This window comes from Nanorana parkeri, unplaced genomic scaffold (genome assembly GCF_000935625.1).
Source record: "Nanorana parkeri isolate BGI_ZX_2015 unplaced genomic scaffold, ASM93562v1 scaffold91, whole genome shotgun sequence".
Classification (NCBI taxonomy): Eukaryota; Metazoa; Chordata; class Amphibia; order Anura; family Dicroglossidae; genus Nanorana; species Nanorana parkeri.
Window position 1 is genome coordinate 163,672 of NW_017306359.1, and position 16,422 is coordinate 180,093.

Sequence of the window (16,422 nt, forward strand, 5' to 3'; positions counted from 1 at the left end):
CTTATTCAGTCTACTTGTCAAATCCTTAACTAGAATCCTGATATCACAGGACAAAAGATGAATGGGCACATACTGTATGAGTGGGGATCTACAGGGTCTTTAGCTGGCTTTAAAATGAATACTATTTTAGCTCTTGATGGTGGTAAAGCCCCCTTTATGATGCACATCCTAAAACTCATTTAAACATTTTGGCAACAAGGTGTCAGCATACCATTGATGTACTTCCACCATAAAAACCGTGGTTGTCTTGCTGATCCTAAGAGTGTGTGAGCAAGTTCATATTTTGAATGTAGGATTAAAGAGAAGATGTTGAACTAGTAGTTGTATAGGGCAAGATAGAAATTGACTAATTTCTGCAAAATAGCATCTGGAGCATTAATTACATTCTGATAAAGAGTGGCCAGTGCACCAATGTTGGTGAGAGGTTGCTGGGATTAAGCTATTTTAGCCAACAAGCAACCAGTTCTCTCCCCCTCCCCATAAAAGGCTAGTTTCTTCTCCACAGGCTTAAAAACATACTTTGATGCCCAACCCCAAAGCAATGACGTGGAATGCATGGCTGGCTGCAAATTGCTATGTTTGCTGTTGTGCCCTTCTCTTCTGTCCTCGGTGTGTAATCTCTGTGATAAATACGCCATTTAAAAGGCATGGAAGATATTCAAACTAATAAGAGAGAACATTGCTATTTTTTTTTAAATTAAATAACGTTATATAGAGTCATGGGTGGTAGAAAATGTGAAGCCAAAATACATTTAGCTTCAAGGGGACTTTGAGCCAGGTGATAAGAGTGGAGTTATCTGAAAGATAACTGACTCGCCAGAGGAAATATCCTGGGATACAAAAATCAATCCTTTAAAGTGACGTGCATTTTAGAAAATAGGATAATGGATGTGCATATTTTTCCACATGTCAATCTACCCCATCTTTCAAAAACAAACAGGCAAGCAGGGTATCCTTACAGGTGGGCTGGAAAAAAGCGGAGCATCTATCCAAGTCTTACAGTAAAAGGAGGGTACATCAGGCTTACAGTTCAATAGCATTTTCAGAACATCAATTGAATAAGGGTGTTATATATACTATGGAAAGTTGGAAACTATACAAGGTAATGCAAATATATAAAACATTTGTCACTGTCTACAACAGGATCAAATCATAAAAATGCATGGGTATGTATCAATATATTAACCCTTCTGGCATAAGATGAATAGGTAGACTGGTAAATATGTCTTATCCAGCAATTATTCAAACTACATGAGTCCTGAGTGTGGAGGGTCTCTTGTACACAAAGAATTGCTGGTTTGTATTTCTGTAAGGTATGGAACATCATAGTTCATTTAAGGAGGCCACCCAAACCTCTAATGTTTCACAAAATCTCTCCGATGAGATCATAGTGTGGAAGAAAACCAGCAGGAGGCAAGTGATGATAACACAGAGCAGACAGACACAAAATAGAAGCAAGGTTTTATGGGATTCACTGCAGATGTTGGTGCAGCATAGAAACAGAGTGTAAAAACTGGGGGGACTCGTATACACTATATTACCAAATGTAGTGGGTTGTTTTTTTAGGGGTTGAGCTTGGCCCTTTAGTTCCAGTGAAGGGAACTGTTAAGACATTTTGGACAATTTCATGCTCCCAACTTTTTGGGGAAAGTTTGGGGATGGCCCCTTCCTGTTTCCACATGACTGCCCACCAGTGCACAAAGCAAGGTCCATAAAGACATGGATGAGCGAGTTTGGGGTGGAGGAACTTGCCTGGCCTGCACAGAGTCCTGACCAACCCGATGGAACACATTTGGGATGAATTAGAGCGGTGACTGCGAGCCAGGCCTCCTCGTCAAACATCAGTACCTGACCTCACAAATGCACATCTGGAAGAATGGTCAAACATTCCCATAGACACACTCCTAAACCTTGTGGACAGCCTTCCCAGTAGAGTTGAAGCTGTTATACTGGCAAAGGGTGGGCCAACTCAATACTGAACCCTACGGACTAAGACTGGGATACCATTAAACTTCATGTGCGTTTAAAGGCAGGTGTCCCAATACTTTTGGTAATATAGTGTATGTTGTGATATTTGGGGATATTAGCACATGGTGAGCACTTTAAGGACGCAGTGCACTCACCATACACAATTAAGGGCCTGGTAACCCACTTTTCTTCAAACAAAAACTCAACAGTTCACATAAGTTTTCCTATTAGAGGTTTCCAACATCACATCCATGTGTTTCTTGCAAAACAAACACGGTTTTAGCATCGTGGCTTCTACTTTAACAGCATCCTGCTGCTCCAGCCTCAGGCCTCTGTCTGTGCTCTCCAGACAGTCTCAATACTGTACTAACCTGCACTGACTCCCTTTCTCTCTCTCTCTCTCTCTCTCTCGCCCTTTTTTAGCCTCACTGACTGCCCCAGACTTCCCAGGTGCCTCTCATGTTCCTCCAGCACACACACCTGGCTCCTCTCTAATTCCTGGCTGGAGCCCTGCTGAACAAAAAGCTTCCCTATCTTCCAGATGGAGCACTGAACCCTAGCCTGCACCCTTACCATAAGGAATGTTCACAACTTAATAATCAATAGGTGCTGATCAACACCAAAAACATGGACCCAAGAATGGAGATTTCATCCCTCCCAGGTCTCTCAGAAATCTCCAGGTTTAAGGATCCCATGCAGAATTCAGAAAATCTGGAAAGAACTGCAAATGGAGCTCTTTCCATGTAAATATGCTTGCTTCCTGAAACCTCTAAGCCCCTTTTGCTGAGAGTCCTGGGTGCCCTTTTGATCCAGTTATAGTGTCTGATGACTAGTAGTGATGGGTGAAGTTGCTCGAGTTTGATTTGTGGCAAACACACTGAAAAGTACTCCAGTTACAAACTTTAATGTGAACCCTTTTAAAGTCAATGGAAGGTGAATCTTGGAAACAAATTATTATTTTTTTCCAGGCTAATTGTCAAGGAATTGTCAAGCAAAGGGTATGGGGTACTAGGAAATATATACATCTCCTGCCATGTACGGGTGGCAAGAGATGGTAATGGATGGCAGTGTTAGTAGTCCGTAATTCTTTATGGTATATTAATGGTTTGGGGGCCGGATTCTAAGAAAAAAAAAATTAGTCATGTCAGCTGCAGGGGTTTGGTACTCGGTGCTGATTCAGGACTGGTTCATTTTCATAAAGGTGAGCTGGTCAACTCTGACTGGGGAAAAGTGGATTTTCCACAAAAACCTGCAAAACTTGCCCATTCTCAAAGCACATTAACTGCTGGGCAGGCCAGCAGATTGATTCCATACTGGCCAAGCTCAGGTCACTAGTCTAGCTATGACACCAAGTGGGTTATCTGTTGTCAGGATGTTCACGTCCACCCTTGACTTCAAATAATCATTGATCATATTTGTTATGCGCTGTCTGTGACTGTTGCCAGCAGCCAGGCCTGGACGATGCATCATAAAAAGGACCCGAAAGCGTCACTTAGGCAGCCACTACCAATGCTACTCCTTTTATCGCATTTAGTATCAAAAGCATGATAACCATGAAATAAGATTCTGTCACTCTCTGGAAAAGATGTTAAGCGGTTCCTCTGCAGCACCTCATGTAGAGGGTGTATTTTTTTGCTCCCTCTGTGGTAAAAGAATGAGCTCTGGCATTTTCCCTCCTAAATCCTGGGGTCCTTACGTAGGGTCTAAACCACAAATTTCCAAAGGCAAAGGAACCCATGTCCCCGATGCAGCTGAGGGCAATGGTGTCCTCTACCACCTCATCCCTCCCATGTACAACTCCCAGTGTTTGGGAGGAATGAAATTTGCCCTTGGAAGCCTACTCCAAATCTACTGTGCCTGGTCTATTACACCCCATAATGTGTGCTCCAGCAGGAATATAACACGGATCATGTCAACAATCCCCACCTTGTCACTGCTCACCATTGTGGTCACATCTTCGAACTGTGACAAGATGGTACACATATGCTGAATGAGAAGGCAGAAAAAGAGTGCTACAACCCAGGGATTTATGTTGTTTAAAAAAAGGATGTAATACTTAAATTGATATCTGCAATTGAGGAATCACTGTTGGATGGACGTGGTGATGTCCTGCCAGTGGAGGGTGAGTGGTGCTGTCGGCTTGGATCACGAACGGCTCCTGCAGCTGGTCTGTGTGGATGTAGTCATAGGCTTGGAGAATTTTATTTGGTCCCTTGGTGATGGAGGAGGGATGGTGAAGACAGCTAGAGGGCTGTCTCCACGTGGTGATGTGGTGATGTCCTGCCAGTGGAGGGTGAGTAGTGCTGTCGGCTTGGATCAGGCTGTGCATTGAAAGTGTAACTGCCGTCCGATACAGTGAGAGCTCAGCTGGCCTGGCTGAGATCCGTCGGCTGGACAGGAGCGGGAGTGCCGCTCTACAGCGGTATAGAGGCTGTCGGCAGTCGTTGTGAAAGAACATTCAGGGACGGGCACAGGGCTGGAAGACAGTGCGGTCTGTCTCACTGAATAATGAGAATGTCAGTCGAGTGGTTTGGCTATGCGTTTCGAGTCTCTATGCGTCTTTTTCAAGCCCGAGATAAATTGACAGATTTGTCAATTTATCTCGGGCTTGTAAAACAGGAGGGCAGAACCAGTGGATATTTTATGCCAGAACATTGCAAGGTAGTTATTTTGTTTTGTCATATGGATTATGAAAACATTTCAAATTGTCGCCTGTGGAGCAAAAATCTTTCATGCACATCTTCACACTTCAATGGTCAGCTGTGTCCCAGGAGTTATGACTTTAATCTGACTTTATGTACATGCTTGTTTTTGTTAAGTAATCAAATTATTTAAAACAGTGGTGGCCAGGTAACTAACATTTTTGGACCAAAGGCAGCTCCCATGTTTCTTCCCTCACAAGTTAACATAAGTCTGAAGATGACAAAAGCAGTGATCACAAGGAAAAAAATTTTATGAACCCCATTTATCTATGAGAGGCATATTGTCCTAATTGCTATTTAATTTGCAACCCTGCATTATCATGCTCTTTCCTTTGGGTGTACAATATTCTGTGTTTAAATCCATTATTTATACTAATCTATACTATCTAAGCACAGCAGTAAAAAAAAAATATCTGTGTTCGAGTACTTGTGTATGGAGTGAGTTTTACACTGTACAGTGAAAATATGCTCTATTGGATCCACCTGTGTCCTAGCAAGCAGGGTCTCTAGGCAGCAGGAGCTGCCTGCGTTCTAGCAACCAAGGAGACAAGAGCTGGTATATTTGATCTGTTGGCACAAAGATCATACAAAATAATACGCTCCATGTGCATGGGGCCTTAAAGGGGAATGGCAGCCTTATTTGTCTTTACCTTTGGTCCGCAAGCACAGAACATTTTGTGAGCTTAGGTGTGCCTTTTCTTCACTTTGCTCCTTCATGCCACATATATATCTTCTATTTTATTTTCACTTGATGCAATAACAAGTAATGTTTTCAATAACTGTAAAGGACAGAGCTCTTATGTTTGTCAGTAATTTTAATTCACATAGTTCACCCTGTCTACATGTCAACTTTAGTGTTTATAATAACCATGCTCAAGAGGGGCATATAAAATATTGGTTTTGTTTTATGGTTCAGAAATGTGACTGTTCCTAGGTTTAAATCTGAGGATTTGCAACATGATCCAGCTGCTGAACTGACAATACACAGGAATATTATTTGCTTTCCTTGCACATATTAAGTCCTTTGATTGAACCTACCAGTGTCTGAGTATTTGACATTATTCAATGAAAATCCTTGCAATCGTCACTCATTTTCGCATAGCTTTGCAGATCTAAAAAGACTTCCATTCAAAAAGGAAAAGTGTGCATCTGGCAAGCATCTTGTTTGCATTTATGTACCCAACACTCTTGGTCTTCTGTATGGCAGCCTTGAATTAAATTTCAGTGTAATTACATCATCTCAGCCTTGCCATTATTGCAGCAAGGCACCAACCTCAGCATTTTAATGGTATGGCTTCAATGTGATTTTGTGGCTTTAAAGAAAATTTATGATGACATTTTAAAAATCTATTGGATTTTCTTTGCTTAGCAAAGTGAAGACAGCTTTGCTGCTGGACCATGTCCCTTAAACAGGCCTCTGTTGCAGGAAAAAAAAACGTTTTTTTCCTCTTTTTTTATATTTTATTTGTCCTAAGTGAGGCGTTAGACACACATATGTGATATAAATATGTAGCCCTATCTGTCCTCTAAAAAACAATATATAATATGTGTGGGTGCACTTTGTAAGAAAGTATATTACTGACGTGGAAGAATCACAGAGCAAAAATGTCAAAAGTGTGTCAGTCATTTACGAACAGAAACTAAAAACAAGCTCAGTCATGAAGGGGTTAAACAACAAATAGTTTTCCTGTTGTTAACACTAAGGTCAGGTTCATATAACTACTCAGTTTACATTATCCGCATTTTAAGCAGTTTCTTAATATACTTTGAAAGTTAGTCAATTGGAAGGTTAGACTGAGTTGACATTAACATTTACTTCTGAATAATGGCAATATGTTATGGTCCCTCAGTTTTTCCCTATTAATTATTTGTAATTAAGAATATTTTCATTGTAGTGTTTGCAATTATATGAAAATTGGATAACAAGAAACCGTGTCATTTTAATTAGTATTACTTTTTTAATTGGATCCTATCAGATCTGCATTTCAAGTATAAGTCTTTGTTTTTTTTGTTTTTTTTTACTGTACAATTGGTACAATATCATGAATGACACAGCAAGATCTTCAAAGTAGATTTTTTTTTTCTTTTTGATATGGTTTCTGCAATGTCATTGAGCATGTTAGGCACAATTACAACATTACCTCTTCTACTATGTGCAACTGCTCTGATCCCTAATTTATAATTGGTTGTTTTTTTTTGTCATGTGAACTAAGCTGTTGTTGAGAGTTGTGCTTTTGAATAACAATTAACAAAGTTGGGATAACACCTATATTATATTTGTTTAATTTTCCCATTCACAAATCATAACTTATTTAAAAATTGCTGCTTACCTTTTTATTCACTTTTTATTTACTGAAAAAGCTTAGTTTGTTTTCCAGTTCTATGTAATGTTAAAGAGGGGGCTGGGTAATTTAACCCTGTCTGTGCTGGCAGTTCTCTATTATCATTTGTAAACTAGATGTGCAGGACTGTCTGTCTTAACCAAGGGTTAAAGATTTTAAGGCATTGGTGGTACATTGTATGTTAATGCACTTTTAGAAAACTGTTCCTTAAGTCTGTCCCTTATCTGCATTGTCATCTAGTCTACACAGTAGAATCTGCCTATAGTGTCCTATGTATGAACTTGCTCCAAAGAAACAACTGAAAGGGTACTTTTTCATGTATGCTGTGTGAATGGAAACATTTTAGGGATGCACCGATACCAGTATCGGTGCCGAGTATTTGGACAAGTACTCGTACTTGCCCAAATACTCCGCCTAGCCTGATAACTGAACTTACAGTATCAGGAAGCCGGGCAGCGAGTCATTACACGCTGCACGGCTTTCTTTTTGGCCAGAAAGCTGGCTTCATGCTCCCTCGTCACCTTGTGATGAGGGAGCATGGAGCCGGCTTCACGGCCAATCAGGAAGCTGGGCGCCGTGTAATGGCTTGTTGCCCGGTATCCTGATTGGCCAGCTTCTCGACCAATCAGAAAGCTGGGCAATGATTCATTACATGTCGCATGATTGGCCAGAAAGCCGGCTCCATGCTTCCTCATCACTTGGTGACGAGGGAGCATGGAGACGGCTTCCCTGCTAATCGGGAAACTAGGTGGCGAGTCTTTACACGCCACCCAGCTTCTCGTCTAATCAGGAAGCCAGGTGGCGAGTCATTACATGCTGCCTAGCTTCCTTAATGGGACTAGCGGTATTTGGTATCGGCGAGTACAGAAAAAAAATATCAGTACTCATTACCGAAAAACTGGTATAGTTGCATCCCCAGAACATGTAACAAACATATAGTGGGAGTGGGGGAGAAAGTCGCATTTACCTGAACGGAATCACTTGGGCCGGTGAGTCTCCTGGTTCATGAGTGCATCGGATGTGAAAACCAAAGAGAGAAACAAGAGGGCGCAAAACTATGTCAGTGGACTGCCTGGACCGGCAGCCTCAGGCAATATATCAGCCGCCATTCAACATACATTCTGGACATCCTGATCCTCCTCACAGGCCAGTTCACATCTGGTTCCCAGACCCACATAAGTAAGTACATTATACATATATATTTATTTTTCCTGTCACCTGCCCTGAAATGTTCGGTCCAGGCAGTCAGCTGACCTAGTTTTGCGCCCTCTTGTTGTTCTAACAAGGCTGGTTAGACCCCACAGAGCCCTGCTACCCTGGTGAGGCCCCCTCAAAGCTCTGGTGAGACCCCCTCTGTATGTGCGTTATAATTAATCGAAATTAGTCGGTTAATCGATCAAATTATTTTAAATCGAACAGGAAAATTTTAATAATTACCAGCCCTACTTTTTATGTTTACTTTTACCACACAGCGTGGGAAATTTTGTACAGGTTTTGGGTTATCATGGCATAGCAAAGTCAGTAACTGCAATAAAATCCACAACTGGGGTCCAACTCGGATGTTAATTAAAATGATTGCCTCCTTCCCCTTTTCACATCAGGGGAAGCACTATCATAGTAAACTACAGAGGGGTACACAGGATATATTGGCTACAGTGTGGTTTATTATTTTAATAATTTAGGTAATATTGAGGCTGACTAGTCCACAGCAATTCATGAAAATGCCTTACTGGTGAATAAGAGAATGCTATTTTTTTTCCCAAGACAGTCCTTACATCTCCAATATAACTTTTGATACCTTCTATATTTTACAATATGGAATGGCAGTATTTCTGTGCAAGTAAAGTGGCCCTCTTGTGAAAATAAGGTTCCCTATTCCATGGCCCACATTGTTTGGTTAACCCCAGCTACAGTTACATTATTTTTTAACTTGCTCCCAACCCTATAAAAAAAAGTAGATTTTCCCAGAACTAACTTACCTTCTCTGCGCTCCAGCACTGCCCTCTGCATCCTCTTCCTCCATGCTCATCACTGCTGGTCCTCTTCTAAGTTAAATAATGCTGGGCATATCCCATGAACCCAGGCTGTCATCCCATCAGACTGGACTCGCAAAACAATTCTACAGAAATGACACTCCCTCATCATGTTACACGCCAAAATAAATTAATGAATTTAAAAATGAAAATGAATATATTAAATGCCCAGTGGAGTGGGACCAAACTGGGCTTGGCCTTTAAACTCCTAAACGGCAGCAGAAGCCACAAAATTACCTAGTTTGAGAAAACTGTTGCATCGCAATCCCACTATGGTTCTTCAGAGACAACAGTGTACAGTGGCACCTCGGTTTACCATCTTCATTCGCTCCACGATTCTGGTCGCGAACCGAATCAAATTTGCCCATAAGGTTCAATGTAAATAAGGTAATCTGTTCTGACCCCTACGAACGTGGTTGCGAACGGAATCAAAGTTTTATATAAGGCTCAATGTAAATAAGGTTAATCCATTCTGAACCATATGTAAAAAACATTTTAACCACAAAAATAAGACACAAAGTACAGTACAGTATGAAGAGAGTGAACACTAACCTTTATTGGGGTGACTTCTGGCGTGGAGTACAGGAAGGTGGGTGGGGTGGAGGTTATTGTTTGGAGGCATAGTCCCCCTCCATAAGGATTTCGGGGAGATCTCCTTCAGGGGTTTCCTCTCTAATTTGTCTCTTAGCTGCAGGGTCAATTTTGCCGAAAAATCTGTCACTTGTTTTTTCCTGCACTGCATAACCCTGTGGATGCCACTTCTCTTGCGGAATTTATCAAACCACCCTCTACTGGCTTTAAATTCATCACTTGTTGCACTTGTAGAGGGTTTTTTTTTGTTTGCAGTAAATCACTGTGCAATTTCCTGGATTTTTTACAGATCATAGCTTCACTATCACTATCACCTGCCAGCTGTTTCTCATTCAACCACACTAACAAAAGTTTTTCCACCTCTTCATGTACTTGTGTCCTCTGCTTGGTTAACATTGTTACTCCTTTTGCAACATCAGCTCCTTTGATGACATCTTTATTCTTGAGGCCAGATCAGTCACACGAATACCACGCTCATACAATTTACTACTTCAATTCAATGGTTATTTTCTTCAAAACCTTCTTCTGAACCATTCTTGCTCTGCACTTTCTTGTTACCTTCATTATTGCTCTGCCCTTTCTTTTTACCACCGTGCTTGCTCTGCCCTTTCTTTTTACCACCATGCTTGCTCAGCACTTTCTTTGGAGCCATGCTGGCTTGAATAATACTGTACAGCACTGTATGTGCTAAAAAGCACACACAAAAAGCTTCACAGCAAGTGTGCACAGGTCTATCTGCATCCATGATCTCGACTAGAGGAAGCCACGACCATGTGTTAGAGCGGGAAAGATGGGCGTAGTCGTGTTCGTCACCCGATGCGGAGTTCGCGAACGGAAGCAAAATTTTGCTGAACTTGCTGTTTGCGAACCGATTGCGAATCGTGAACCGAGGTATTACTGTAATCCTGACTAAATGGCAGAAGATTAGGCATTAGTTCAAAAATTAAGCCCATGTGGTAACACAGAGGTCCAGAGCAAAATCTTGGCATGCCCCTGAAAACAACCAGTTCTTGAGGTATGTAAACAAAGCTCTGATTTAATCTTTCTTGTTTTTATTTTGTAAGTACATTGAAGTACAGATTCAACTCATAATTTATTAGCATGTGCAGTTCTTAGGTTAAAATACTGACAGCTGTCACAAAATGTGCATATCTATATATATATATATAGATAGATAGATAAATAGATAGATAGATATACATATCTATCTATCTATCTATCTATCTATCTATCTATCTATCTATCTATCTATATATATAGATATATATATATCTACAAAGTATGATCAGTGGTACAATTACATGTGATATATATTGGTATGGTATTTAACACAAGCTGACCCTGAAATCTAGATGAGAACTAGTAGATTACACTGTATGTACTAAGAAAGGCAAAATAAATGTTCTTTATTTGGCTGTTATTTGCCCTATTTTATGAATACATTTTCCACATAAGACATGCAATGTAATAGATAACCTATACAGATGGAAATATGGAGCCTGCCATTACTGAACCTCCCTTTTGAGAATTAGGAAGCTGTCTTAAATACTTGTTGGATCAATGCTTTGAGTCATTAAACAAATTTGTACCTTGTTCTAGGTCAATAACACTGAAACTATTGAATCCAAAAGAGCAGCATGACACCCAGGCAGCTAGGAATTTCTAAAATGTGTTTAGCAATCATAGCCTTCAGTTCGACTTCACACGAGTGAAGATGTAAAAGATCTAGAGAAATGAGCCAACCTCTAGTAAAAATAAAAGTAGAGAAATTGTATGGTATGTAAAAGTGTCAGAATTTATATTCCCCTTAAAAAATCCAAGTTAAAATATCAGTTTCAACCTTTTTTAAAATGTTCCTCTTAAGGCAGAACACCAGGCATAGAGATTTTAGTAAACTCTAATGTGTAAACAAATGTTAACTCTGCTCCGGTGTAATACCTGGTCAGATAGCCCGACAGTATATCTCATGGACTGCAGCACTATGGCAACCAATCAGCGTCCACCTTTAATTTTCAAACCTTAACTGGACAAACTAAAGAGATAAACTGATTGGTTGCCATGGGCAACTGCCCCAGAATCTTCTGGTCCAGTTTTGATAAATACCCGGAATTTTTGGGTCCATTTTTAAAAAACCCCCCCCCCCCCTTCCCCGCACTCTGATTAGCCAAGGGGAGAGGGGGACAGAAAAAGTATGCTATGTCTGTAATCTATGATACTGGCAGATCTCATAAACGAGTGGGGATAGAAGTTCAGCAGGAGATGTACTATTCGGCATAAAGAAAAGTATTGCTTTTAATGTACAGTGTAGCAGCTGTATTACACCTGAGCAGAGGTAACATTTGTTTACAGATCAGAACTTACCAAAATCTCTCTGCCTGTAGTTGGGCTTTAATTTCTTTGGACTAAGTACAAATTCTTGTGGGATGCATTTCTACTAAGGAAGGGAACATACATAATTCATGGCATGATCAATTGAAAAATACTTACCTATTAAGCATTACTTTGATGGTCACTACCACACTCTGTTCATTTAAGTGAGTGAAAGCTTTACTCTGAAATCTTTAATTTAACACTTTAATTAAATTACTTTTCCTAATCTTACATTAAGACCTTTAGAAGGAGCATAATTTATATCCAAAGGCTTCCCTGGAGCGACTTTGATAAATCAAAGTTTTAAATGTACGATATTATTATTGGCAAAAAGTGACCACTCGGTGATTGAATATTCTCCAGTCTGATTTAGGTTGATGCTCATTGAAGGTCATTACAATTATTGCTGAGTGGGTATGAATTAACACTGAGGTCAGTAATTAGCTTACATAGTTTACATGCTAATCAACTGGTAATGCTTATTAATGGATGTAAAAAGACAGCCAAAGGTATCCCAGGTCTTGAGAATGGTTATTTTCAAATTCAAAATTAAATACTTGAAAAATACTGAAAAATGGCCTGGATGGGAAGGGGGTTTAACACCGCGGATGTCAACTGGTTAAAGGACCTACATGTCCTCCAATGGAATTTGTTGATTCCTCATATATATATTGCTTTCATATTGCGTAGCATTTAAAAAATGTGTAGAGAAAACATGAATTATTTAAGGATATGCATTCAATAATCTGTCTGTAGTAAAGATAAAGGTACCATATTCAAACGTGTCCTAATGGGTCCAAGAAAACCATAAAACAATTTGTTACTCCATACCTGGCTTCATTTTAACTTGAGGTACATTGTCAAAGATTCTTGTTTTGGTGAATACAGTTTTCTGTTCAACATGGAAGTTTCTATTTCACTGTGTTTCTACAGCCTGTACACTGTGCTAAGCATACATGGTGAACACCATGTTTGCTATAGCAGATCATATACCTGTACAAACATTAACAGGGTTATTCACTAAAGGGTGAAGAGTTTGGAAAAGGCAGGAGAAGTGAACAATCTAGGACAACATAGGAGAACTGGAAAGTTAGCTGAATGGAGAATGTTTCACTTCTCCTGCCTTCTCCAAACTCTTCACCCTTTAGTGAAAACCCTGTAAATGTAATATGGTATCAAAGGTAGATTGGCAGATTGCTGTATTGTCTGTGGCTATTACAAAAATGATTATGTGAAAAGGTTTAAAGGTTATAATTTCTTCAAAATTAGTAGAATGGAAACATTTGACAAGTGCTCAAGATAATATATATTTATTTTAAAATTCAAACAATATTTGCATGTGTGCATTATCACAGTTTTAATGATGTGTTTTTCTAATAGGATTAACCTGCAGATTGACAGGCTGATATCTTGTCTCATGGGGAGGTTACTGTCATGTTGTAAGGGATTTAAAATGTCATATGGCATTCAATGAGATGTTGGAAAGCTATTGTAAGGGCCATCGTTAAACTACACAGATATGTAACAAAGAAAAAGTATTACATTTCAGAATATATTTTGCACCCTTGAGAATACTAGTATGCTTTCTGAAATACAAATGGTAATTTCAATTTGTGGCATCGCCCCAAGAAGCACAGATGTGCATTAGCAAAGATAGCTGGCAGAAATCACTATTAATTAGACCCCAATCACGTCTGCATGTTTTAGGAGCTTTGTATGTGCCCTGGAAAAAGGCCTGCTTGCAAAAAAGTTTATATGATTTCAAGCAAAACATGTATTAGTGTTCAGTGACGATGCAAGTAAAACGTGTCATGCACATGTACCTGCAACACACCTCTTGCAGACTTCACAGCCAAGGAGCTAATACACTTATTTCTTGGTTCAACAATTTGATTTCCTGGATCAGCTTTGGGAATTTCTATGTCACATCTCCGTATTCGGTCTGACTACTGTACAATTAGTAATCAGGATAAACACTTGAAGGCTTTATACAGTACAAAAGCTTGGGTATAATTATGATATGAATATAATGAATTGTTTCTCTGTATGGTACATGCAATATTGTTTGTAACTATACCTGAAGAGCAGTTGAATGTTTCTATAAAATGCATAGAAGTGTTCATGGCTATGCCTTATATTAGCAGGAAATTGATTTCAGTAATTCGATTGGACTCTAGTTTTTCAGTATGATGATAGCATAATCTATGATCATCATTGGAGGATAACATGAATATAATAATCAAGTAAGTAGAGGCTTACATTTTTCTTTATTATAATCTGGCATCACATGAAAGGCACCTAAATTGGATTGATACAATGTCAACAGAAGATTGAAAAACCTATTTGAGTATTGTCTGCCCTATTGAGCATTTCTTCATTTTCCCCAACATGCCATTAATCATTGCTAACATAATCATATCCCTCTTTTTCTTAGGTCTCCAAAGAACCCAGAACAGAAGATTATTAAACGAGTGATTGGTCTGGAAGGAGATATTGTAAAGTAGGTCTTAATATAAAGATTGATCTTGCCGTTTGGAAATTTGGCATATGCATTGTGGGCATGTTTAATATGTATATGGTTTTATTGTGTGCTTTCTTAAAAGTAAATGTGTAGTGTTATTGCCCCCACCCATGTTCCCTTTATATATTTATATAGGAACTTTATGCAAATTTAATTTTGTATTTCTCTCTGCTGCTGTTCTGAGGTTGTTACATAAACACTTTCTGTATAAGCAACGTGTCAATTCCAGGTAGCTTTGTTGGTAGAGTCAAGCACAAACACTTTTTGTTAACCACAACTATTAATCACAAATATTTGACTTAAAGTGTAACTAAACCCTGAGTTTATCCTTCCCATAATGCCCTAAACTGCTTGTGGCTAGTATATGGTAATTATGTTTTTGGGTGTACAAGTCCAATGCGGTTTCCATCCAGCATGCTACTTAAGACTGGTGCTGGTTTCTGCACCAGCATCTTCATGTCCTTTTCTGATGAAGTCAACATCCCATGATGCCTTGTATTCCCTGTGAACTCCAAGCTGTGAGTGCTAGGACTCTAATAACTTGCTTCTGCATAGGGAGCTGTTGGGTCATTCATTTTTTCACCCTAGGACTGGAAGTCTACAAACTGGCAGGATCAACAAGTCAAAAAGCTGCAGATTGAAAAATAAGAAGTAAACCTTACACTCAGATATTGATTTCTAGATGGGGGATCTATTCAAAATGGGTACAAGTGATTTATTACTGCATATGTATGTACTACATTGTTTTATGGGCTTTTTTCTGTGAATAAATTGCACATTAATGTTGATGTCTAGATTATGAAATTGTTGCGGTCAGTCCTGTTTCAAATGGGTTGATTTCTAAGGGGGTTATTCACTGAGCTGCTGAAGGCAGCCGAATAAAGAACCAAGCTTAACCGAAGCCTGTTTTGCTATTCACGGGAGCCGCAAACGGCTATTTTTAGCTGTACATTGGCTGCCTTCAACTCACTTCACATACCTTCAGCGCAGCTGGACAACCTCAGCTCGTCCGGCCGAAGCAAATGGAAGAGCCCGTTCACCTGAGCCGATGCAACATTTGGATCGGCTAAAGCGAATCTTTCGGCTGGTCATTCCCTGCTGTTCACCCCTATGCTCCAGGTGAATAGCTGAATGTTCGGTGATCCTGTTCACTATCCCCGGGGTAGTGAAGCAGACATAAAGCATGTACTTGTAAACAAAAAAAAGAAAAATCAGGTAGTCCCCTCCCCAATTCAAACCAGAACCTTTAGGGCTGGTAGGAATGTTAGGGGGGGACCCACAATGCCAAAAAAACCATGGGGTTCACCTCAAAAATCACACCAGACACCTTGGGTCTGGTAGGAATTTTAAGGGAGACCCCAACGCCACAAGAAATAGTGTCCCCCTAAAATTCATACCAGACCCTTAATCTGAGCAGCAGCCTGACAGAGTAGGGAAGGGGGGATGAGCGTGCACCCCCCTCCTGCACCATACCGGGCCACATGCCCATGGGGAGTGTGCTTTGCCAGGACTATTTTATTTATTATTTGGTGAATGAGTAGGGGTAACTACCCCTTACTCATTCACAAGGGGGGCGGCATCTGCAGATAAGCCCCCCTGCCCACAGACCCCCCACAGCCCTGGGGGTTTCATAGCCATGAGGACAAGGTGCTTTTCCGGGGGATAGTACACTGTAAATATTTAGAATTTTACATTTTGTCTGTATAATTTTTACTTATTTCAATAATAACTTTTAGCTTTGTGTTAATTACACCACATCAGGTGGTTATTGCTGACAGTCTGCTCAAGATCTGCCTTTGTTGTCCCAGCACCTCAATGCATTCTGTGACGCTCCCCTCCAAAAATCCCCCCCGCCCCCCGTGTAAAATTGCTGTGCACCCAAAATCACTGCACAT

The 16,422-nt window shown here is 40.0% G+C and overlaps 1 protein-coding gene across 1 annotated transcript in view; it reads left to right on the forward strand.

The window, feature by feature from the left end:
- Window positions 1-4,072: 4,072 nt before the first annotated feature.
- IMMP2L (inner mitochondrial membrane peptidase subunit 2) overlaps window positions 4,073-16,422 on the forward strand; it is a 274,254-nt gene continuing 261,904 nt past the window's right edge. The window contains exons 1-3 of the mRNA XM_018552524.1: window positions 4,073-4,261; window positions 8,614-8,669; window positions 14,441-14,506. Of these exons, the coding sequence (XP_018408026.1) occupies window positions 4,073-4,261; window positions 8,614-8,669; window positions 14,441-14,506 (311 nt within the window). The remainder of the gene's footprint in view (window positions 4,262-8,613; window positions 8,670-14,440; window positions 14,507-16,422) is intronic.